General features: G+C 38.9%; 1 protein-coding gene across 3 annotated transcripts in view; it reads left to right on the forward strand.

The window, feature by feature from the left end:
- EDA2R (ectodysplasin A2 receptor) overlaps nucleotides 1–26,760 on the forward strand; it is an 89,186-nt gene that overhangs the window by 57,695 nt on the left and 4,731 nt on the right. For all 3 annotated transcript variants that reach the window (XM_015461659.3, XM_015461660.3, XM_005228057.5), the window contains 3 exons: nucleotides 22,994–23,172; nucleotides 23,739–23,824; nucleotides 26,468–26,632. In XM_015461659.3, the coding sequence (XP_015317145.1) occupies nucleotides 22,994–23,172; nucleotides 23,739–23,824; nucleotides 26,468–26,632 (430 nt within the window). The remainder of the gene's footprint in view (nucleotides 1–22,993; nucleotides 23,173–23,738; nucleotides 23,825–26,467; nucleotides 26,633–26,760) is intronic.

The raw sequence follows: 26,760 nt of genomic DNA on the forward strand, positions 1-26,760 counted from the left end.
CATGAGTCTCCTCAGGGGAGCTGGTCTCAAGCTATGACACTCCCAGTAGATCTGAGCTGTCCAGGATCCCAGGAAGACATGGGTAGTGGCTGGCTGTCTGCTCACAGCTTGGCAGCAGATGTGGTCTCTGAGGCTGAGATTGCAGGGGCCCTTTGCCTTCTGCCTCTGGCTGGTGCACATCTGCCTCTCTGCTTCCTGGGCTGTAAATGACAGCAAGTTCACCCCACTTTGATACTCTGATTCTATGAGCACACCAGGAATCAAAATGAGGTGTTAGAGCTGTCCCGTGGGAACGGTCCTTTGTTTCTCTGGAAATCCCACGTTTTCCCCATTCTGTCTGTGCTATGTCACATTAGCCCCCTCAGAGTGTCCTCACAGCATTCAACCTAGGTCCTTTCCCTGAGAATCAATGACACAGCCCATGCCTCTGCACCCAGCTCTCACTCGTTGTCTGTGGATGCAAGCATGTGAGCCTCTTCTCAGTACTATTTCTGTGGTGAAATTTTCTCAGTCTTCCCTCTGAGTTTCCTAAGCTCCCATTGACCCTGCTTTGAGAAGGTTTCCTATTGTGTGTGAACTTCTTCTCCTTCATGACTCCCTCCCCAAGGAGAGTCCCTGTACCAAAACCCTTTGTCTCTCTTTTCATCCTTATCCTCATTCTGAGGAGATTGGTTTGCATTTCTGGGCGTTTGGTGTCCTTCGCCAGTGTTCAGAAGTTGTTCTGTGGGAGTTGCTCCACATGCAGATGATCTTTTGTTGTACTTTGGGAGGAGAAAGTGAACCCCCTATCCAATTCCTCCTCCATCTTGGGACTGCCCCCCAAAATCTCTTCTTGTAAGGATATTAGTCATATTGCATTAGGGTACACCCTACCATCCCATTTTAATTGAATTATCTCTGTAAATATTCCAGCTTGGAAATACAGTCACATTCTGAGGTATAAGAGTAATGGCCTCAACATATGATTTGGGGGGTGGGAGGTAATTCTGTGGTCTTCTCTGGTAGCTCAGCTGGTGAAGAATCCACCCGCAATGCAGGAGACCCTGGTTCGATTCCTTGGTTGGGAAGATCCACTGGAGGAGGGATAGGCTACCCACTCTAGTATTCTTGGGCTTCCCTGGTGGCTAAACTGATAGAGAATCCACCTGCAATGTGGGAGACCTGGATTCCATTCCTGGGTTGGGAAGATCCCCTGGAGAAGGGAACGGCTATCCACTCTAGTATTCTTGCCTGGAGAATTCCATGGACAGAGGAGATTGGCAGGCTACAGTACATGAGGTCACAAAGAGTTGGACATGACTGAGTGAATAAGCGCACCACAGCACATAATTTAGCCTATAAAAATTGACTAGTAGGCATTTGTGTGTAATAATTGGATTTGCTACCCATAGGATCTTGTGATCTACAAATATAGTTTTACTTTTTTTTTTTTTCTTGGCCATGTTGCACAGCACATGGGATCTTAATTCCCCAATTAGGGATCGAACCTTCACCCTCTACATTGTAAGTGCAGAGTCTTAACCACTGGACCACCAGGGGAGTCCCTAGTGGTCCAGGGACTTCTTTATTTCCAATTTGTATCCATTTTATATATTTTCCTTCTATAATAACTTTGGCTAGAACTTCTATTAAGATGCTGACTTGTAGTAGTAAAAGTGGCCATTCTTTTTGTTTGTCATAGGGGGAAGGTGTCAGTATTTTACCATTGAATTTGATATAAACTTTGGATTTTTCATGTATGTTTTTTACCATAATGGGGAAGTTCCCTTTTATTTCTAGTTTAATTTGGCAATTGAGATGATCATGTCTTTTTTTTTCCTCTTTATTCTATTAGTGAATGATGTTAACACTGATTTTCTTATGTTAAATCATCCAAGCATGCTTATGATAAGCTTCTCTTGGTATGTAATCCTTTTAATATGCTATAGGATTCATTATGCTTATATTTTTTGAAATGTTTAAGTGAATATACATGGTGAATGTTGGTGTATAATTTTCTTTTCTTGTTGTGTGTTTTTATCTGATATTTTATCAGGTTATTGCTGGCTTCATAACATGAGTTAGGTATTAAATTTCATTTAATTTTTTGGTAAACTTTGAAAAAGATTAGGAGTAATTCTTTTATTTTTTTTTTCTCTTTTATTTATTTATTTTTTTTTAAACTTTACATAATTGTATTAGTTTTGCCAAATATCAAAATGAATCCGCCACAGGAGTAATTCTTTTAATGTTTGTTAGAGTGAGTAGAGAAGCTGTCTCTTCCTGAATTTTTCTACTTTGAGAGATTTATGATTACTGATTCATGGTCTTTCCTTGTTATAATTCTGTTGATATTATCTATTTCTTATTGACTCAGCTTAGGTAATTTGTGGATTTCTAGGAACTTACCCCCTTCATCTAGATTATCTAATATGTTGGTATATAATTGTTCAAATATTCTTTGCTAATTTTATTTAATTTCTGTAAGCTTGTAGTTAATAATAGTATACCCAAATTCATTTCTTTGTTATTAATATTTATTTTACATGTATACTTGTTTTACAATGTTGTGTTAGTTTCAGATATACAGAAAAGTGATTTTGTTATATATCTATACATAATATATTATTTTTCAGATCCTTTTCCCATATAGGTTATTAGAGAATACTGAGACAAGTTCTCTGTTCTATACAGTAGATCCTTGTTGATTATCTATTTTATATATAGTAATGTGTATCTGTTAAAACCAACCTCCTAATTTATCCCTCCACTCAACCTTTCATTTGTTAACCATAAATTTATTTTCTAAGTCTGTGAGTCCCTTTATGTTTCTTGAATAAGTTTATTTGTATCATTTTTTAGATTCCACATATGGATGATATAGTATTTGTTTTTTTCTGTCTGACTTACTTAGCATGATAATCTATAGTTCCATTTGTGTTGTGGCAAAAGGCACTATTTCAATTTTTATGATGAAATAATATTCCATTATACAAATGTACATCTCTTTAACCTTTCACTGTAGATGGACATTTAGGTTATTTCCATGCCTTGACTATTGTAAATAGTGCTCAATGAACATTTGAGTTCAAGTATCTTTCTGAAGTATGGTTTTTGCCATATATATGCCCAGGAGTGGGATTGCTGGATCTTCTGGTAACTCTACTTTTAGTTTTCTAAAGAACCTCCATCAGACAAGGCAATGGCAACCCACTCCAGTACTCTTGCCTGGAAAACCCCATGGATGGAGGAGCCTGGTAGGCTGCAGTCCATGGGGTCACTAGGAGTCGGACACGACTGAGCGACTTCACTTTCACTTTTCACTTTCATGCATTGGAGAAGGAAATGGCAACCCACTCCAGTGTTCTTGCCTGGAGAATCCCAGGGACAGGGGAGCCTGGTGGGCTTCCGTCTCTGGGGTCGCACCGAGTTGGACACGACTGAAGCGACTTAGCAGCAGCAGCAGCAGCAAAGAACCTCCATACTGTTCTCTATAGTAGCTTTATCATTTTACATTCCCATCAACAATGCAAGAGGGTTCCCTTCTCCCCCCGTCCTCTCCAGCATTTATTGTCTATAGATTTTTTGAAGATGGTCATTCTGACCAGTGAGAGGTGATACTGCATTGCAGTTTTGATTTGTATTTCTCTAATAATTAGTTATTATTAATTCCAAAAATGCTCACTCAGTCATGTCCAGCTCTTTGTGACACCATGGACTGTAGCCCACCAGGCCCCTCTATCCACAGGATTTTCCAGGCAAGAACACTGGAATGGGTTGCCATTCCCTTCTCCAGGGGATCTACGTGACATAGGGTTTGAACCTGCATTTCCTGCATCTCCTGCATTGGCAGGTGGATTCTTTATGGCTGGCACCACCTGGAAAGCCCAATAATGAGTGATGTTGAGCATTTTTTCATGTGTTTTTTTGCCATCCATTATTCCTCTTTGAAGAAGGATCTATTTAGATCATTTCCCCATTTTTTGATAAGGTTCTTTGCATATATATATATTGAGCTGTTTGTATATTTTGGAGATTAATCCTTTGTCAGTTGCATTGTTTGGAAATATCTTATCCCATTCTGTGGGTTACCTTTTTGATTTGTTTATTGTTTCTACTGCCATGAAAAACCTTTTAAGTTTAATTAGGTCCTATTTGTTTATATTTATTTCTATTTTCATTACTCTGGAGGTGAATCCAAAAAGATATTTCTGTTATTTATATCATAGAGTGTTCTCCTTATGTTTTCCTCTATGAGTTTTCTAGCATGTGGTCTTATAATTATGACCTGAATCCATTTTGAGTTTATTTTTTGTGTATTTTGTTTGAGAATGTTCTTTTTTAAAATTTATTTATTTTAATTGGAGGCTAATTACTTTACAATATTGTAGTGGTTTTTGCCACACATTGACATGAATCAGCCATGGGTGTACATGTGTTCCCCATCCTGAACATCCCACTCACCTCCCTCCCCATCCCATCCCTCAGGGTCATCCCAGTACACCAGCCTTGAGCACCCTGTCTCATGCATCAAACCTGGACTGGTGATCTGTTTCACATATGATAATATACATGTTTCAATGCTATTTTCTCAAATCATCCCATGCTCGCCTTCTCCCACAGAGTCCAGAAGACTGTTCTATACTTCTGTGTCTCTTTTGCTGTCTCACATATAGGGCCATCGTTATCATCTTTCTAAATTCCATATGTATGTGTTAGTATACTGTATGGGTGTTTTTCTTTCTGGCTTACTTCACTCTGTATAATAGGCTCCAGTTTCATCCACCTTATTAGAACTGATTCAAATGTATTCTTTTTAATGGCTGAGTAATATTCCATTGTGAATTTGTACCACAGATTTCTTATCCATTCATCTGCCAATGGACATCTAAGTTGCTTCGATGTCCTGGCTATTATAAGCAGTGCTGCAATGAGCATTGGGGTACATGTGTCTCTTTCAATTCTGGTTTCCTTGGTGTGTATGCCCAGCAGTAGCATTACTGGGTCATATGGCAGTTCTACTTCCAGTTGTTTAAGGAATCTTCACACTGTTCTCCATAGTGGCTGTACTAGTTTACATTCCCACCAACATTGTAAGAGGGTTCCCTTTTCTCCACACCCTCTCAAGTATTTATTGTTTGTAGACTTTTGGATAGCAGCCATTCTGATGAGTGTGAGATGGTACCTCATTTTGGTTTTGATTTGCATTTCTCTGATAATGAGTGATGTTGAGCATCTTTTCATGTGTTTGTTAGCCATCTGTATGTCTTCTTTGGAGAAATGTCTGTTTAGTTCTTGAGCCCATTTTTTGATTGAGTTTTTTTTTTTTTTCCTGGTATAGAGCTGCATGAGCTTCTTGTATATTTTTAAGATTAATTCTTTAGCAGTTGCTTCATTTGCTATTATTTTCTCCCATTCTGAAGGCTGTCTTTTCACCTTGCTTATAGTTTGCTTCATTGTACAAAAGCTTTTAAGTTTAATTAGGTCCTATTTGTTTATTTTTGCCTTTATTTCCATTACTCTGGGAAGTGGATCATAGAGGATCTTGCTGTGATTTATGTCAGCGAGTGTTTTGCCTATGTTTTTCTCTAGGAGTGTTATAGTTTCTGGTCTTACATTTAGATCTTTAATCCATTTTGAGTTTATTTTTGTGTATGGTGTTAGAAAATGTTCTAGTTTCATTCTTTTACAAGTGGTTGACCAGTTTTCCCAGCACCACTTGTTAAAGAGATTGTCTTTTCTCCATTGTATATTTTTGCCTCTTTTGTCAAAGATACGGTGTCCATAGGTGCATGGATTTATCTCTGGGCTTTCTATTTTGTTCCATTGATGTATATAGCTGTCTTTGTGTCAGTAACATGCTGTCTTGATGACTGTAGCTTTGTAGAATAGTCTAAAGTCAGGCAGATTGATTTCTCCAGTTCCATTCTTCTTTCTCAAGATTTCTTTGGCTATTCGAGGTTTTTTTTTTCCATACAAATTGTGAAATTATTTGTTCTAGTTCTCTGAAAAACACCGTTGGTAGCTAGATAGGGATTGCACTGAATATATAGATTGCTTTGGGTAATATATTCATTTTCACTATATTGATTCTTCTGATCCATGAACATGGTATATTTCTCCATCTATTTGTGTCATCTTTTATTACTTTCATCAGTGTTTTATAGTTTTCTATACTTAGGTCTTTTGTTTCTTTAGGTTGATTTATTCCTAAGTATTTTATTCTTTCCTTTGCAATGATGAATGGAATTGTTTCCTTAACATCTCTTTCTGTTTTCTCATTTTTAGTGTATAGGAATGAATTCCTATACACTAACAGTTTCTTTCTTTTGACAGTTAAGTATGTCATCTTATTGCCTTCAAACGTCCACAGATTCTGAAAAGATATCAACTTTGAATTTATTGAGGATCCCTTGTACTAGACAAATTGTTTCTCTCCTTCTGCTTCAAGATTTTCATTTTGTCTTTGACTATCTACATATTGTTTATGTCTCAATATGGGTCTTTTTGAGTTTTTCCAACTTAATGTTTGTTGAGCATGGTGAATGTGTTATTCATGTCTCTTCTAAATCTTTAGAAATTTCAGCCATTATTTATTCAAAAAAAATTTTTGGCTTTTTTTTCTCTCTCTCTTACTTCTGGGTCTCCCATAATGTGTCTATTGGCCCACTTGATGGTGTCTCCCCAGGTTTTGTTTGCTCCTTTCATTATTTTTATGTTTATGCTCCTCTGACTTTATACATTCAACTGTCAGGTTTCAGGTTTGCTCATTTATTCTTAAACCTGCTCAGATCAGCTGTTGAACTCTTCTAGTGAATTTTTTATTTCACTTATTTTACTTTTCAATTCTATTACTTCTGTTTTGTTCCTTTTTACAATTTTTCTTTACTGATAGTCCCATTTTCCTCATACATTTATTTCCTTGTATTCTTTAATTCTTTGTCTCTGTTTTTCCATGTCTTTCTTTGAGCACATTTAAGAAAGTACTTTTCCATCTTTGTCTAGTATGTCTGATGTCTGGACTTCCTCTGGAACAGTTTCTGTCAATTTTATTCGTTATTTTAAATGAGTCATACATTCCTGTTTCTTTTTATGCCTTGTGTTTTTTGTTGTCATTGTTAAAAACTGGTCACTGTTTTAATTATAATGTGGTAAATCTGGAAATCAGATTCTCCCCCTTCCCCATTGTTAACTGTTTTCAGTTGTTACTTTATTTGATGATGGCTATAGTAGTCCATTTGTTTAGGAGTTTTAACCAAATTGTTAGGTAGGAAGATAGGCATGAGCAATGAGGGGTGGTCTAGCTGAAAAAGATGCAAGCTTATCTCTAAATCCTACCCCAGACATGCCCCAGTGCAGCCAAGGAGAATTCACAGATATGGTACAAAATAACCACGGAGACCTTTCCAACTCCAGTGTATGCTCCCTAGGCACACAGTGGATACAAACTAACAATAGGGCTTCTCCAGGTCTGGTACACGCCCTCTTGATACACAGCTGAGACCTTAGGCAGCTGGGAACCTGTTCAGTTCAGTTCAGTCACTCAGACATGTCTGACTCTTTGCGATCCCATGAACCGCAGCACGCTAGGCCTCCCTGTCCATCACCAACTCCCGGAGTTCACCCAAACCCATGTCCATCGTGTCGGTGATGCCATCCAACCATCTCATCCTCCGTCGTCCCCTTCTCTTCCTGTCCTCAATCTTTCCCAGCATCAGGGTCTTTTCAAATGAGTCAGCTCTTTGCGTCAGGTGGCCAAAGTATTGGATTCAGCTTCAACATCAGTCCTTCCAATGAACACCCAGGACTGATCTCCTTTAGGATGGACTGGTTGGATCTCCTTGCAGTCCAAGGGACTCTCAAGAGTCTTCTCCAATACCACAGTTCAAAAGCATCAATTGTTTGGTGCTCAGATTTCTTTATAGTCCAACTCTCACATCCATACATGACCACTGGAAAAACCATAGCCTTGACTAGAGGGACCTTTGTTGGCAAAGTAATGTTTGCTTTTTAATATGCTGTCTAGGTTGTTCATAACTTTCCTTCCAAGGAGTAAGCGTCTTTTAATTTCCTGGCTGCAATCACCATCTGCAGTGATTTTGGAGCCCGGAAAAATAAAGTCAGCCACTGTTTCCACTGTTTCCCCATCTATTTTCCATGAAGTGATGGGACAGGATGCCATGATCTTAGTTTTCTGAATGTTAAACTTTAAGCCAACTTTTTCACTCTCCTCTTTCACTTTCACCAAGAGGCTCTTTAGTTCTTCAATTTCTGCCATAAGGGTGGTGTCATCTGCATATCTGAAGTTATTGATATTTGTCCTGGCAATCTATTAAGGGTTCATAAATACTCTATATATACATGTGCCGTGTGTTTAGTTACTTAGTTATGTTTGACTCTTTGTGACCTTATGGACTGTAGCCCACCAGAGACCTCTGTCTATGGGGATTCGCCAGGCAAGAATACTGGAGTGGGTTGCCATGCCCTCCTCCAGGGGATCTTCCTAACCCAAGGATCCAACCCAGGTCTCCTGCATTGCAGGCATACATATGTCTTATTGTAGCAGACTGAATTATGGGAAAGATATGCACAGTAGAACCTGTTGGTATGTAACTTGCAACGATCAATCAAAATTGTCAGTTCATGCCCACCTAAACAAATATGTAAATGCCCTGCCATCAAAATCCCTGATACTTCATCATTTCTGGTCCAGTGCCTCTCTTGGCTTGGCCTACCTCCCCCTTGAGGTGTTCTTTATGATCTTTCCTTAAAAAACTTGATTTTGCCACAGGTAAGAGCTCATATTCTTCTTTGTGTCCTCAACAAGAACCGAGGCCCATGAGGGAGGTTCCTCTTGGACCCTCTCCCTACCCAGTAACAGAACTATTTGCACAAAAGCTGTATTTCTTGTTATATGTGATCGCTGAAATCTGTATTCATTTAGATCATATTCAGCTAATATTTTAACAGGGATTTCCTTGAATCCAGCAGTTAAAAGCAAGCAACAACATAACAACCAAAACCCCCACATATCTCAGGCTTTGCAGATTGGTTCTGTGCTGAAGCATTCCTTCAACACTTAGCCAAACTGTCACTTAGCCTGTAGGTCAGTCTTGCATGTAAGCTTTGGGTGTTTTCCACTTTTTTCTAATCATGTATCTTGCCATAGACATGCTGGTACCTTTTTACACTACCCCTCCAAATATAGTGGTGCTTTTGAATGTCTTAATTTCCCAAATAATCTTCTCCAGCTTTTTCTTAGGCAGTCTATTATATGTCTCCACTCATAGTTTCTTTCCCCAGGCATCTCTGGCTTATTACTTTGCTTTGAAAATATTTTACACAAATACCCACCCATTTTCCAGGCTAAATTCTGAATTCAGTGAAACAGAGAAGAGAACCATGTATCTATCCTTCAGATAATAGTTTAAAATAGACATACATAATAATTTTTCAAGAATTTTTGTTTAATTCACTCTGGAACTAGGAGTGAGGGTTTCACATTAGGAACATAGGCTGCCGCTACTTTAAGACTTTTTTCATTTGAGGACTCTTGCTAGGGAGAAGGGTGCAGTAAAGGCAACTAAAAATGGCATAAAACTTTCCTATCATTTTCAGGATGACTTTTTCTTATTTCAGCATTTGCTTCATTGCTGTAAACATTTGACTCTTTTCCAGGGTTCTAATAACATTGATTTGGACACCTTCTGTTTGTCTTTCTACACCTCTGTGAGGGAATGAAAGCTTAGAGCTGCTGTTTCCTCCATTTCTCTGATGTCCTTGTCATTTTTAATATATTGATTCCAAAATCTCTCTGGAAGTCCCTGTACACAAGAAAAATCAAAATATAAAGAAAGTTAGGGAGATTCTAATTATAAAATAAGCATAAATAAAAAAAGGGGTTTTTTTTTGGCCAGTCCTGAGAGATACATGCATCATTTTATCCATATTCCATTGTCTGGAAATTAAGCACATGGACCTACAGAAATGCAGTGGAGTAAGGCAATGTTGACTAGTGGTATTCTGAGGAGAAAAGGAGAATGAGTTTAGTGAACAACCAGCAAGCTTCTTTCACAGCTGCTGCTGTTGCTGCTGTTAAGTCGCTTCAGTCGTGTCTGACTCTGTACGACCCCATAGATGGCAGCCCACCAGGCTCCCCCATCCCTGGGATTCTCCAGGAAAGAACAGTGGAGTGGGTTACCATTTTCTTCTCCAATGCATGAAAATGAAAAGTGAAAGTGAAGTCGCTCAGTCATGTCTGACTCTTCACGACCCCATGGACTGCAGCCTACCAGGCTCCTCCATCCATGGGGTTTTCCAGGCAAGAGTACTGGAGTGCATTTCCAATGCCTTCTTTCACAGCTAACAAATAAATAATATCCCTTGTTAAGTAGATTTGTGTCTTTGACAAAGAGCTATGACATAAGAACCAGGAGCCTTGTTCCTAGGTTATAATGTCAGAGCTTGAAGAATATTTAAAGACCATCTATTTCAGTATCTCCAGATGTCAGGAACTCTAATGCCTGGAAATGTAGAGGGGCTGGCCTGTCACATTGTTACATTGAATCAATACCAAACATGAGACAAGATCCAGCTGGATCACTCATCTCCCCTCTATACCATCTTCATTCAAACATTTTTGAGCTTCTACAAGAGTAAGATTAAGTCTTAAAAGAGTGTATTTTCCTAGAAATGTATCCATGTTTTCTAGGTTGTCCAACTTGTTGGCATATAATTATTCATGATTATTTGTACTTCTGTGATACTGTCTGTAACATGCACAGCAAAGGACATCAACAAAACAAAAAGACAACCTACTAGATAGGAGAATATATTTGCAAGTGAAATATACATTAAGAGGTTATACAAAGAACTGATAACATTAAACATCCAAAGAAAAAAGCCACACAAATAATCCAATTAAAAATGGGCAGAGGGATGGTGGTCCTAAGATGGCGGGGGAATAGGATGGGGAGATCACTTTCTCCCCCACAAATTCATCAAAAGAACATATTTAAACACTGAGTAAATTCCACAAAACAACTTCTGAATGCCAGCAGAGGACATCAGGTACCCAGAAAAGCAGACCATTGTCGTCAAAAGGAGGTAAGAAAAAATATAAAAGACAAAAAAAAAGAGACAAAAGAGGTAGGGACGGAGCTCTGTCCCAGGAAGGGAGTCTTAAAAAGAGAAGTTTCCAAACACCAGGAAACATTCTCACTGCCGAGTCTGCGGCGAGCCTTGCAAGCACAGAGGGCAACGTAAGAGGGAGGAAAAATAAATAAATAATTAAAACCCACAGATTATGAACCCAACAGTAACTCCCCCAGTGGAGGAGCAGCATAGATGCCTGCACCCACCACTAGAAAGTGGGGACTGGGCAGGGAGGCACAGGCTGCATTGCTTAGAGTAAGGACCAGGCCTGAATGCCCTGAGGGCAATCTGAGGGAACTAAGTTGGTCTAGCAAACCAGACTGCGGGATAGCTACCACAGGAAAATCCCTAACCTATGAAACTGCCAGGCCTGCGCACAGAACAAAGGGCTGAACAGAACCAGCCGGCTGCAGACCATACCCCTCCTGTGACAGGCAGCCAGAGCCAGAAGAGGGCAATCACAGACCCAGAGAGACATTATCTACCAAACTGCAAGCAGGCTTCTTTGCTAACTAAGACTTCTTGGGGTTCTGGACAGTCAACATCTGCCTGAGAAGGTGTGCCGGTTGTACACCCAGAAAACCGAGCAGCAGGGACGGGGGAGGTGATAAGTCGCAGCAACCACACTCGCCAAACACCTCATCACCTCAGCTGCTCGTACCTGGGAAGGGCACTAAACGCAGGCCCAATGGAGTCTGTGCCTCTGAGGACTAACCGAGTGCCTGAACTTGAGGGGCTTAGACCTGGGAGGTGCATGTAGCTCAGGGCCAGACTCGGACGGTTCCTGGTGGAGCAACCTAGAGCCTGAGCAGTGTGGGCAGAGAGGGCACACACAACGTGAGCGGGGGCAGGCCCAGTGTGGCTGAGACACTGCAAGCACACACCAGTGTTATTTGTTAGCAGTGTCCCTCCCTCCCCATAGCACGACTGAACAAGTGAAGCTAAAAAAGTGTCCACCACCGCCCCACTTGTGTCAGGGCAGAAATCAGACACTGAAGAGACCAGCAAACAGAAAAAGCTAAAACAGAGGGAACCACCTTGGAAGTGACAGGTGCAATAGGTTAAAATCCTGTAGTTAGTACCGACTACATAGGAAGGGGCCTATAGATCTTGAGAAATATAAGTCGGAACAAGGAACTATCCGAAAATGAACTGACCTCACACTGCCCACAACAATACAGAGAAAGTCGTACATATATTTTTACTATTATTACAATCATTCTTTTTTTAATTATTTAAAATTGTAAGTCCTCTATTACTCCTTTAATTTTCATTTTTATAGCCTATTACTTTGCAAAAAATACCCTATTTTTTAAAGCAAACTTCATATACATATTTTTTATATAATTTTTGTGACTTTATTTTTTCTTCTTCTTTTCTTTAATATTGTATTTTTGAAAATCCAACCTCTAGATTTTTAATCTTCGCTTTTTGGTATTTGTTTTCAATTTTGTGCCTTTAAGAACCCAATCTTCAGTACCCACTTTTACTTGGGAGTGAGATTATTGGCTTGAATGCTCTCTCCCCCTTTGGACTCTCCTTTTTCTCCACCAGCTCACCTCTGTCTCCTCCCTCCCACTTCTCTTCTCTATCCAACTCTGTGAATCTCTGTGTGTTCCAGACAGTGGAGAGCACTTAGGGAACTGAATACTGGCTGGATCTGTCTCTCTCCTTTTGATTCCCCCCTTTTTTCCTCCTGGCCACCTCTGTCTCCTTCCTCCCTCTTCTCTTTTCTGTATAACTCCATGAATATCTCTGAGCGGTCCAGACTGTGGAGTGCACATAGGGAAGTGATAACTGGCTAGCTTACTCTCTCCTCTTTTGATTCCACCTCATCTCATTTGAGTCACCTCTAACTCCTTCCTCCCTCTTCTCTTCTCCATGTAACTCTGTGAACCTCTCTGGATGTCCCTCACTGTGGAGAAACTTTTCATCTTTAACCTAGATTTTTTATCAGTGGTGCTGTATAGAAGGAGAAGTCTTGAGACTACTGTAAAATAAGACTGAAAACCAGAAGCAGGAGGCTTAAGTCCAAATCCTGAGAACACCAGAGAACTCCTGACTCCAGGGAACATTAATAGACAGGAGCTCATCAAATGCCTACATACCTACACTGAAACCAAGCACCACCCACGGGCAAACAAGTTCCAGAGCAAGACATACCATGCAAATTCTCCAGCAACACAGGAACATAGCCCTGAGCTTCAATATACAGGCTGCCCAAAGTTACTCCAGAACCACTGACATCTCAAAACTCATTACTGAACACTTCATTGCACTCCAGAGAGAAGAAATCCAGCCCCACCCACCAGAACACCAACACAACAAATAGTAGAATAAAGGAGGCAGAAGATAGGATTAGTGAAGTAGAAGACAGAATGGTAGAAATTAATGAATCAGAGAGGAAAAAAAGAAAAACAAATTAAAAGAAATGAGGACAATCTCAGAGACCTCCAGGACAATATTAAATGCCACAACTTTCAAATCATAGGAGTTGCAGAAGGAGAAGACAAAAGAAAGAACACGAAAAAATACTTGAGGAGATAATAGTTGAAAACTTCCCTAAAATGGGGAAGGAAATAATCACCCAAGTCCAAGAAACCCAGAGAGCTCCAAACAGGATAAATCCAAGGCAAAGCACCCCAAGACACATATTAATCAAATGAACAAAGATCAAACAAAAGAACAGATATTAAAAGAAACAAGGGAAAAACAACAAATAACACACAAGGGGAGTCCCATAAGAATAACAGCTCATCTTTCAATAGAAACTCTTCAGTCCAGGAGGGAATGGCAAGACATACTTAAAGTGATGAAAGAAAATAACCTAGAGTCCAGATTACTGTACCAAGAAAGGATCTCATTCAAATATGAAGGAGAAATCAAAAGATTTACAGACAAGCAAAAGCTGAGAGAATTCAGCACCACCAAACCAGCTCTCCAACAAATCCTAATGGATCATCTCTAGACAGGAAACACAAACAGGTGTATAAACTCGAACCCCCCAAAATAAAGTAAATGGCAATGGAATCATACTTATCAATAATTACCTTAAACATAAATGGTTTGAATGCCCCAACCAAAAGACAAAGACTGACTGAATGGATACAAAAATAAGACCCCTACATATGTTGTCTACAAGAGACCCACCTCAAAACAGGGGACACATACAGACTGAAAGTGAAGGGCTGGAAAAAGGTATTCCATGCAAATAGAGACCAAAAAAAAGCAGAAGTAGCAATACTCATATCAGAAAAATAGACTTTAAAACAAAGGCTGTGAAAAGAGACAAAGAAGGACACTACATAATGATCAAAGGATCAATCCAAGAAGATGAAATAACAATTATAAATATATATGCACCCAACATAGGAGCACCGAATATGTAAGACAAATGCTAACAAGTATGAAAGGGGAAATTAACAATAACACAATAATAGTGGGAGACTTTAATACCGCACTCACACTTATGGATAGATCAACTAAACAGAAAATTAACAGGAAACACAAACTTTAAATGATACAATAGACCAGTTAGACCTAATTGATATCTATAGGAGATTTCACCTCAAAATAATGAATTTCACATTTTTCTCAAGCGCACATGGAACCTTCTCCAGGATAGATCACATCCTAGGCCATAAATCTAGCCTTGGTAAATTCAAAAAATTTGAAATCATTCCAAGCATCTTTTCTGACCACAATGCAGTAAGATTAGATCTCAATTACAGGAGAAAAACTATCAAAAATTCCAACATATAGGAGGCTGAACAACACTCTGCTGAATAACCAACAAATCACAGAAGAAATCAAAAAAGAAATCAAAATACGCATAGAAATGAATGAAAATGAAAACACAACAACCCAAAACCAGTGGGATACTGTAAAACCAGTGCTAAGGGGAAAGTTTATAGCAATACAGGCTTACCTCAAGAAACAAGAAAAAAACTCAAATAAATAACCTAACTCTACAACTAAAGCAACTAGAAAAGGAAGAAATGAAGAACCCCAGGGTTAGTAGAAGCAAAGAAATCTTAAAAATTAGGGCAGAAATAAGTGCAAAAGAAACAGAAGAGACCATAGCAAAAATCAACAAAACCAAGAGCAGGTTCTTTGAAAGAATACATAAAATTGACAAACCATTAGCCAGACTCATCAAGAAACAAAGGGAGAAAAATCAAATCAATAAAAGTATAAATGAAAATGGAGAGATTACAGCAGACAACACAGAAATACAAAGGATCATAAGAGACTACTATCAGCAATTATATGCCAATAAGATGGACAACATGGAAGAAATGGACAAATTCTTAGAAAAGTACGACTTTCCAAAACTGAACCAGGAAGAAATAGAAAATCTTAACAGACCCATCACAAGCACGGAAATTGAAACTGTAATCAGAAATCTTCCAGCAAACAAAAGCCCAGGTCCAGATGGCTTCACAGCTGAATTCTACCAAAAATTGAGAGAAGACCTAACACCTATCCTGCTCAAACTCTTCCAGAAAATTGCATAGGAAGGTAAATTTCCAACCTCATTCTATGAGGCCACCATCACCCTAATACCAAAACCTGCCAAAGATGCCACAAAAAAAAAAGAAAAAGAAAACTACAGGCCAATATCACTGATGAACATAGATGCAAAAATCCTTAACAAAATTCTAGCAATCAGAATCCAACAACACATTAAAAAGATCATATACCATAACCAAGTGAGCTTTATCCCAGGGATGCAAGGATTCTTCTATATCTGCAAATCAATCAATGTAACACACCACATTAACAAATTGAAAAATAAAAGCCATATGAGTATCTCAATAGATGCAGAAAAAGCTTTTGACAAAATTGAACATCCATTTATGATAAAACTCTCCAGAAAGCAGGAATAGAAGGAACATACCTCAACATAATAAAAGCTATATATGACAAACCCACAGCAAACATTATCCTCAATGGTGAAAAATTGAAAGCATTTCCCGTAAAGTCAGGAACAAGACAGGGTGCCCAGTTTCACCACTCTATTCAACATAGTTTTGGAAGTTTTAGCCACAGCAATCAGAGCAGAAAAAGAAATGAAAGGAATCCAAATTGGAAAAGAAGAATTAAAACTCTCACTATTTGCAAATGACATGATCCTCTACATAGAAAACTCTAAAGACTCCACCAGAAAATTACTAGAGCTAATCAGTGAATATAGTAAAGTTGCAGGATATAAAATCAATATACAGAAATCCCTTGCATTCCTATACACTAATAATGAGAAAATAGAAAGAGAAATTAAGGAAACAATTCCATTCACCATTGCAATGAAAAGAATAAAATACTTAGAAATATATCTACCTAAAGAAACTAAAGACCTATATATACAAAACTATAAAACACTAGTGAATGAAATCAGAGGACACTAATAGAGAAATATACCATGGTCATGGATCGGAAGAATCAATATAGTGAAAATGAGTATAGTACCCAAAGCAATCTATAGATTCAATGCAATCCCTATCAAGCTACCAATGGTATTTTTCACAGAGCTACAACAAATAATTTCAAAATTTGTATGGAAATAATAAAAACCTCGAATAGCCAAAGCTATCTTGAGAAAGAAGAATGGAACTGGAGGAATCAACCTGCCTGACTTAAGGCTCTACTACAAAGCCACAGTCATCAAGACAGTATGATACTGGCACAGAGACAGAAATATATATCAATGGAATAAAATAGAAAGCCCAGAGATAAATCCATGCACCTTTGTACACCGTATCTTTGACAAAAGAGGCAAGGATATACAATGTAGAAAAGGCAATCTCTTTAACAAGTGGTGCTGGGAAAACTGGTCAACCACTTGAAAAGAATGAAACTAGAACACTTTCTAACACCATACACCAAAATAAACTCAAAATGGATTAAAGATCTAAACATAAGATGAGAAACTATAAAACTGCTAGAGGAGAACATAGGCAAAATCCTCTCCAACGTAAATCACAGCAGGATCCTTTATGACCCACCTCCCAGAATATTGGAAATAAAAGCAAAAATAAACAAATGGAACCTAATTAAAATTAAAAGCTTCTGCACAACAAAGGAAACTATAAACAAGGTGCAAAGACAGCCTTCAGAATGGGAGAAAATAATAGCAAATGAGTCAACTGACAAACAACTAATCTCAAAAATATACAAGCAACTCCTGCAGCTCAATTCCAGAAAAAATAAACGACCCAATCAAAAAATTGGCCAAAGAACTAAGTAGACATTTCTCCAAAGCAGACATACAGATGGCTAACAAACACACGAAAAGATGCTCAACATCACTCATTATCAGAGAAATGCAAATCAAAACCACAATGAGGTACCATTTCACACCAGTCAGAATGGCTGCGATCCAAAATCTACAAACAATAAATGCTAGAGAGGGTATGGAGAAAAGGGAACCCTCTCACACTGTTGGTGGGAATTATCAGAGAAATGCAAATCAAAACCACAATGAGGTACCATTTCACGCCAGTCAGAATGGCTGCGATCCAAAATCTACAAACAATAAATGCTAGAGAGGGTATGGAGAAAAGGGAACCCTCTTACACTGTTGGTGGGAATGCAAACTGGTACAGTCACTATGTAGAACAGTGTGGAGATTCCTTAAAAACCTGGAAATAAAACTGCCTTATGACCCAGCAATCCCACTGCTGGGCATACACACCATGGAAACCAGAATTGAAAGAGACACATGTACCCCAATGTTCATCACAGCACTGTTTACGATAGCTAGGACATGGAAGCAACCTAGATGTCCATCAGCAGATGAATGAATAAGAAAGCTGTGGTACATATACACAATGGAGTATTACTCAGCCATTAAAAAGAATACATTTGAATCAGTTCTAATGAGGTGGATGAAACTGGAGCCTATTACACAGAGTGAAGTAAGCCAGAAAGAAAAACACCAATACAGTATACTAACTCATATATATGGAATTTTAGAAAAATGGTAATGATAACCCTGTATGTGAGACAGCAGAAGAGCCACAGATGTATAGAACAGTCTTTTGGACTCTGTGGGAGAGAGAGGGGGTGGGATGATTTGGGAGAACAGCATTGAAACATGTATAATATCATATAAGAAATGAGTCACCAGTCCAGGTTCGATGCAGGATACAGGATTCTTGGGGCTGATGCACTGGGATTACCCAGAGGGATGGTATGGGGAGGGAGGTGGGAGGCTGGTGGGGAGGGGGGTTCAGGATGGGGAGCACGTGTACACCCATAGTGGATTCATGTTGATATATGGCAAAACCAATACAATATTGTAAAGTAATTAAACTCCAATTAAAATAAATAAATTTAAATTAAATAAAAATGGACAGAGGACCAGAATAGACATTTTTCTAAAGAGGATATATAGATGGCCAATAGACATGTGAAAAAATGTTCAACATCACTAATCATCAGAGAAAATGGAAATCAAAATCACAATGAGATATCACCTTATATATCTTAGAATGGCTATTACAAAAAAGACAAGAAATAACAAATTTTGGAGAGGATATAGAAAAAAAAAAGAACCCTCATGTACTGTTGGTGGGAATGTAAATTGGTGCAACCTTTATGGAAAACACTATAAAGTTTCCTCAAAAAAATTAAAAATAGAACTACCACTTGATACATCAATGAAAAGCTACCATATGATCCAGAAAATGAAATCATTAATTCATTTCTGATATGAAAACAAAAGATATATGCACCCCAGTATTTATTGCAGCATTATTTATAATAGCCAAGATGTGGAAGCAACCTAAGTGTCCTTCAACAGATGAATGGATAAAGAAGATATATATAGACAGATATATACAAGGAAATATTACTCAGCCATAAAAATGAAACCTTGTCATTTACAACAACATGGATGGATCTAGATGGTATAATGTGAAGTGAAATAAGTCAGAAAGACAGATGTTGTATGTTTTCACTTATATGTGGAATCTAAAAATATAAAACAAAAAAAAAGTGTAATAAAACTGAGACAGAATTACACATGTAGAGAACAAGATAGTGGTTGCCAGAGAGGAGAGAGGTAGAGTAAAATAGGTGAAATCAGACAGAGAAAAAAAATACTGTATGTTTTCACCTACATGTGACATCCAAAAACATCTAAAAACAAATAAACAATTCTAACCAAACAAAAATAGACTCACAGATACAGAGAATAAACTAGTGTTTGCCAGGGGTGAGGAGGATAGGGGTAGGGGGAAAATAGGTGAAGGGAATTAAGAGGTATAAACTACCAATTAAAAAATGAATACCTCACGGGGATATAATGTACATTATAGAGATTATAGTCAATAATATAATAACTTTGTATGATGTGTAATCTATAAAAATTATTGAATCACTGTTGTACCCCTGAAACTAATATAATGTTGTGTCAACTATATATACTTCAATAAAATCTAAGAAATAAAATTTTCATCACAACCTAACATATGCTTACATATTTTATCTGTAAAAGTTCTATAAAATAATACTGAGAATAGGTAGTGATTAGACTTCATTGTCAAATATTTCCAGCTCCCCTCCTCTGGCACATTATAGAACTGTGTTTTATTTTGCTTTGTAGTTACTAATGATCAGATCAGATCAGATCAGTCGCTCAGTTGTGTCCGACTCTTTGCAACCCATGAATCGCAGCACACCAGGCCTCCCTGTGCATCACCAACTCCTGGAGTTCACTCAGACTCACGTCCATCGAGTCAGTGATGCCATCCAGCCATCTCATACTCTGTTGTCCCCTTCTCTTCTTGCCCCCAGTCCCTCCCAGCATCAGAGTCTTTTCCAATGAGTCAACTCTTCGCATGAGGTGGCCAAAGGACTGGAGTTTCAGCTTTAGCATCATTCCTTCCAAAGAAATCCCAGGGATGATCTCCTTCAGAATGGACTGGTTGGATCTCCTTGCAGTCCAAGGGACTCTCAAGAGTCTTCTTCAACACCACAGTTCAAAGGCATCAATTCTTTGGTGTTCAGCCTTCTTCACAGTCCAACTTTCACATCCATACATGACCACAGGAAAAACCATAGCCTTGACTAGACGAACCTTTGCTGGCAAAGTAATGTCTCTGCTTTTGAATATGCTATCTAGGCTGATCATAACTTTCCTTCCAAGGAGTAAGTGTCTTTGATAAGCTCACAATATTTTCTTTTCTCTGATGCTCCAATGATAGCAGCATAAAAATGAAGCCTCTGTCATCCTATGTAGTCAAGGCAGAGTCCCTAGGAAATCTCTGGTAGCCAAATAGTGTGAGAAATAAATAACTTTTTGTTCTTTTGAGACATAGAAGTTTGGAGTTTGCCTGTCTGTCATAGCATTACCTACCCCAAAGGGAAGACTCTACAAATGGACATCACCAGATGGTCAATACCGAAATCAGATTGATTATATTCTTTGTAGCCAAAGATGGAGAAGCTCTATACAGTCAGCAAAGGAGGTGACAGTGGCTCAGATCATGAACTCCTTATTGCCAAATTCAGACTTAAATTGAAGAAACTAGGGAAAACCACTAAACCATTCAGGTATGACCTAAAGAAAACCCATATAATTATACAGTGGAAGTGAGAACTAGATTGACGGGATTAGATCTGATAGACAGAGTGCCTGAAGAACTGTGGACAGAGGTTCATGACATTGTACAGGAGTCAGGGATGAAGACCATCACCAAAAAAAGAAATGTAAAAAGGTAAAATGGTTTTCTGAGGAGGCCTTACCAGTAGCTGTGAAAAGAAGAGAAGTGAAAGGCAAAGGAGAAAAGGAAAGATACAACCATTTGAATTCAGAGATCCAAGAAATAGCTAGGAGAGATAAGAAAGCCTTCCTCAGTGATCAATGCAAATAAATAGAGGAAAACAATAGAATGGGAAAGACTAGAAATCTCTTCAACAAAATGAGAGATACCAAGGGAACATTTTATGCAAAGATGGCACAATAAAGGACAGAAATGGTATAGACCTAACAGAAGCAGAAGATATTAAGAAGAGGTGGCAAGGATACACGGAAGAACTACACAAAAAGATCTTCACAACCCAGATAATCACAATAGTATGATCATTCACCTGGAGCCAGACATCCTGGACTGCGAAGTCAAGTGGGTCTTAGGAAGCATCACTACAAACAAAACTAGTGATGGTGATGGAATTCAGTTGAGCTATTTAAAATCCTAAAGATGATGCTGTGAAACTGCTGCACGCAATATGCCAGCAAATCTGGAAAACTCAGCAGTGGCCACGGGACTGAAAAAGGTCAATTTTCATTCCAATCCCAAAGAAAGGCAATGCCAAAGAATGCTCAAACTACCACACAATTGCACTCATCTCACATGCTAGTAAATTAATGCTCAAAATTCTCCAAGCTATGCTTCAACAGTACGTGAACCATGAAATTCCAGATGTTCAAGCTGGTTTTAGAAAAAACAGAGGAACCAGAGATCAAATTGCCAACATCTGTTGGGTCATTGAAAAAGCAAGCAAGTTCCAGAAAAACATCTATTATTGCTTTATTGACTATGCCAAAGCTTTGACTGTGTGATCACAACAAAATGTGGAACATTCTTAAATAGACCAGACCGCCTGACCTGTCTCTTGAGAAATCTGTATTCAGGTCAGGAAGCAACAGTTAGAACTGGACATGGAGCAACAGACTGGTTCCAAATAAGAAAAGGAGTACGTCAAGGCTGTATATTGTCACCCTGCTTTTTAAACTGATTTGCAAAGTACATCATTAGAAATGCTGGGCTGGATGAAACACAAGCTGGAATCAAGATTGCTGGGATAAATATCAATAACCTCTGATATGCAAATGATACCACCCTTATGGCAGAAAGTGAAAAGCTAAAGACCCTCTTGATGAAAGTGAAAGAGGAGAGTGAAAAAGTTGGCTTACAGCTCAACATTCAGAAAACCAAGATCATGGCATCTGGTTCCGTCACTTCATGGCAAATAGATGGGGAAACAGTGGAAACAGTGACAGACTTTATCTTTTGGGGCTGCAAAATCACTGAAGATGGTGATTGCAGCCATGAAATTAAAAGAAGCTTGCTCCTTGGAAGAAAAGTTATGACCAACCTAGATAGCATATTAAAAAGCAGACATTACTTTGCCGACAAAGGTCCGTCTAGTCAAAGCTATGCTTTTTCCAGTAGTCATGTATAGATGTGAGAGTTGGACTATAAAGAAAGCTGAACACAGAATTGATGCTTTTGAACTGTGGTGTTGGAGAAGACTCTTGAGAGTCCCTTGGACTGCAAAGAGTTCCAATCCATCCTAAATGAAGTCAGTCCTGAATAGTCATCGGAACAACTGATGCTGAAGCTGAAACTCCAATACATTGGCCACCTGATGCGAAGAGCTGACTAATTGGAAAAGACCCTGATGCTGGGCAAGATTGAAGGCGGGAGGAGAAGGGGACTACAGAGGATGAGATGGTTGGACGGCACCACCGACTCAATGGACATGAGTTTGAGTAAACTCAGGGAGTTGATGATGGACAGGGAGACCTGGCGTGCTGCAGTCCATGGGGTCGCAAAGAGTAGGACATGACTGAGCAAGTGAACTGTACTGAACTGACCTAGCTTATGATAATTGATATAAATACCTAGCTTTAGTACATGCTCTTCACTCTGATATTTAGTGTCATTATGTTATTTTATCTTATTTCAGCTTTCAATAATAACTGGTTTAAACCTTTTAAATTGATGTCATGATTCAGTAGTGGGTTGCAACCTGCAGTTTGTAAAATGTTGCTCTATGCAGTGTCCATTAGTCCCATAGCTAATCCTATCTCAAAATTTCTGTAATGTTAGTAACTTACATTTCTCTACAGGATTGTGGTTATGGAGAGGGTGGAGATGCATACTGCACAGCCTGCCCTCCCCGCAGATACAAAAGCAGCTGGGGACACCATAGATGTCAGACTTGCATCACCTGTGCTGTCATCAATCGTATCCAGCAGGCCAATTGTACAGCTACCTCTAATGCCATCTGTGGGAACTGTCTGCCCAGGTGAGACTTCTGTATGAGGGCAAACTCTTCTGGTCCTTCTCTAGCCCTTGGAGATCTCACTGACCCTTACCTCTCAGAGCATAGTTGAAGTATTCTAACTGTCCATATAATGATGAGGTTAAGCTCCCATAAGGGCAAAACAGTATCTTCTCAAGATCCTCCTATAAAGTGCCTAGCACACAGTCAGTTATAGATGAGTTGTAAACAGCTTTTTTTTTTTTTTTTTTTTATCATGCTGGCATACTTTGCTCAGACCCAAGTTTCAAGGTAAATCTCATTGTTGATCTAAAAGAGATTAGGAAGCAGTTGGTATCAAAGCAGTGTTTCCTTCTCTTGTGAGACCAGTTCCTCTTTGGCTATAGGGTCTGGTGAATGGGGGAAGAGGTGAGGAGTCTGGAATTCTAAGTCAGAAACAGACACAGAGGCAGAGAACTCAAGAGGAGTCAGAATGAGAGATGGCTTCCTAGAGGGCGAGACTCTTAGAAGCGCCCTATGGTTCAAGACACACCAATCCAAGTACATTACTTGTTTGATCACCTTGCCATTTCTTTTTGTTCTGACCACAGATTCTACCAAAAGACACGTATTGGAGGCCTACAAGATCAAGAATGTATCCCGTGCACAAAACAGACACCCACCTCTGAAGTTCAGTGTGTGTATCCAGTTCTCTTCTCTCCTTTCTTCCCCAATCCATTGGATGACAGCAAAATGGGGTAGAAAAGTATTCCCCTATCCCCTCCTCCTCCTTCCTATAGGGTAAATTGGCAAGAGAATCTGTTACATTTGAATAATAGTTTCACAATATATTTTCTGTGTAACCTTCTAAAAATCATTGGAACTCATTGAACTTCATTTCCCTTATCTCAAAAAAATGTAAGTCATGAAAATTGTTCTTTATACCTTGTGGGATGCTATTTCTAATGAAATAATAGGTTAGAAGCACTTTATAAATTATAACATTTGTACACTTGTGCATTATTTATTTGAAGTTTATAGAAGTCCCTAATTGTTAGAAATGGTAACAGACTGAAATACTAGGATCTAGTCTTTAGCCATATCACTATCCATTTATATGTCCATCATTTTTGTCTATCTACTGTCTATATGTCAACACACATTTTTGAGTGATATCTTTTTAAAGCATAAAGTATTTCAAACATGTAAAAATATTTTAAATGCAGAAAAATATAAAAAAAATAAAAATGTTCAGTTATACAGTATCAGTTCAGTTTAGTTCAGTTCAGTTCAGTCACTCAGTCGTGTCCGACTCTTTGAGACCCCATGAACTGCAGCATGCCAGGCCTCCCTGTCCATCACCAACTCCTGGAGTCCACCCAAACCCATGTCCATTGAGTTGGTGATGCCATCCAACCATCTCATCCTCTGTCGTCCCCTTCTTCTCCTGCCCTCAATCTTCCCCAGCATCAGGGCCTTTTCCAATGAGTGAGCTCTTCGCCTCAGGTGGCCAAAGTATTGGAGTTTCAGCTTCAACATCAGTCCTTCCAATGAACATCCAGGACTGATCTCCTTTAGGATGGACTGGTTGGATCTCCTTGCAGCCCAAGGGACTCTCAAGAGTCTTTTCCAACACCACAGTTCAAAAGCATCAATTCTTCGGTGCTCAGCTTTCTTTATAGTCCAACTCTCACATCCATACATGATTACTGGAAAAACCATAGCCTTGACTAGACGGCTTTGTTGGCATTACTTTGTTGGCAAAGTAATGTCTCTGCTTTTTAATATGCTGCCTAGGTTGGTCATAATTTTCCTTCCAAGGAGCAAGTGTCTTTTAATTTCATGGCTGCAATCACCATCTGCTGTGATTTTGGAGCCCCCAAAAATAAAGTAGCCACCGTTTCCACTGTTTCCCCATCTATTTGCCATGAAGTGATGGGACTGGATGCCATGGTCTTAGTTTTCTGATTGTTGAGCTTTAAACCAACATTTTCACTTTCCTCTTTCACTTTCATCAAGAGGCTTTTTAGTTCTTCTTCACTTTCTGCCAAAAGGGTGGTGTCATCTGCATATCTGAGTTTATTGATATTTCTCCCAGCAATCTTGATTCCAGCTTGTGCTTCCTCCAGCCCAGCGTTTCTCATGATTTACTCTGCATATGAGTTAAATAGGCAGGGTGACAATATATAGCCTTGATGTACTCCTTTTCCTATTTGGAACCAGTCTGTTGCTCCATGTCCAGTTCTAACTGTTGCTTCCTAACCTGCATACAGGTTTCTCAAGAGACAGGTCAGGTGGTCTGGTATCCCCATCTCTTTCAGAATTTTCCACAGTTTATTGTGATAAATCTCAAAATCGTACATATTTGCTTCAGATATTTTTTAAAACGAAGATTCCACAGGTTAAACAGAGCTCATTTTTCTGTCCTTTCTGAGTTTCAGTCTTTCTTTACCTCCCCAGAGGCAACCAGTAACATAAAATTGTGTGTATCTTGTTGGTAGGATATACTACAGTAACAAACTCCCAAATCTCAGTGGTTTAATATAATAAAAGTTTGCTTTTTGCTATGCAAAGGTCTTCTCCCATCTTGTGACTATACCATCAAATTATGTGACTTCCACATTGGTGGGACAGGGGTAAGAGATAGAGGAGACAGACATATTAGCTGTTAACTATTTCAGTCTGAAGGTAACATATATTACTCCCACTCACAGTTCATTGGCCAGAATTACTCTGATGGCCTTACTACAAGGGTATTTGGGATATGTAGAGAAGCATGTGGATAACTGGTGAGCATTATGACTGCCATACTCTCCAACCATATTTTGATACATGCAAATGCATATATATATTGATAGCCAATATATGCTATTTTTAAATTTTGTAATATTTTGCATAAATGATATCAAACTATATACTCTCCAGTTTACTTTTCCCCTCTGGTTTATTTATATTGAACCATATAGGTCTTTTATTTCAAATGCTGTATAATATTACATTATAGAATTATATCATAATTTATTTATCCTGTGCCCTGATGAACATTTTAGTTTGTTTCTATTTTTCTAGGTTATATAACTAGATGTGACATGGAAAGACCACAAGATATGTGAATCTTCAAGTAGCTATACTAATTTATACCATATCAGCAATATATTTGAATTCCTCACTTTGTTCTGTACACTTTTCCTTGCTCTACAAGGGAGTAGAACCAATTTAGCAGCCCTAATTGAAGAATACCCTAGGGAGAGGGTGCTGGCCTGAGGAAGTCCAGACCCAGTGTCAGGATCACTACTGACTGCCTATAGTGACTGACCTCCCCCACTTTCTTGTCTCACAGGTGCCTTCCAGCTGAGCTTAGTGAAGGCAGATGTACCCACAGTATCCCCTCAGGAGGCCACACTTGTTGCACTGGTGAGCAGTCTGCTCGTGGTGTTTACCCTGGCCTTCCTGGGGCTCTTCTTCCTCTACTGCAAGCAGTTCTTCAACAGACATTGCCAGCGTGGTAAGGGTAGCTGCTTCACATATTACATGAATCAGGAACAAGTTTCTGACTAGCTGGATAGAGGAACTTTATGGGATTGAGAGTTAATGGACTTTCCCTACAGTGATGAAAAGCCTCAGAGGTAGACT

Source organism: Bos taurus, chromosome X (genome assembly GCF_002263795.3).
Source record: "Bos taurus isolate L1 Dominette 01449 registration number 42190680 breed Hereford chromosome X, ARS-UCD2.0, whole genome shotgun sequence".
Taxonomy (NCBI): Eukaryota; Metazoa; Chordata; class Mammalia; order Artiodactyla; family Bovidae; genus Bos; species Bos taurus.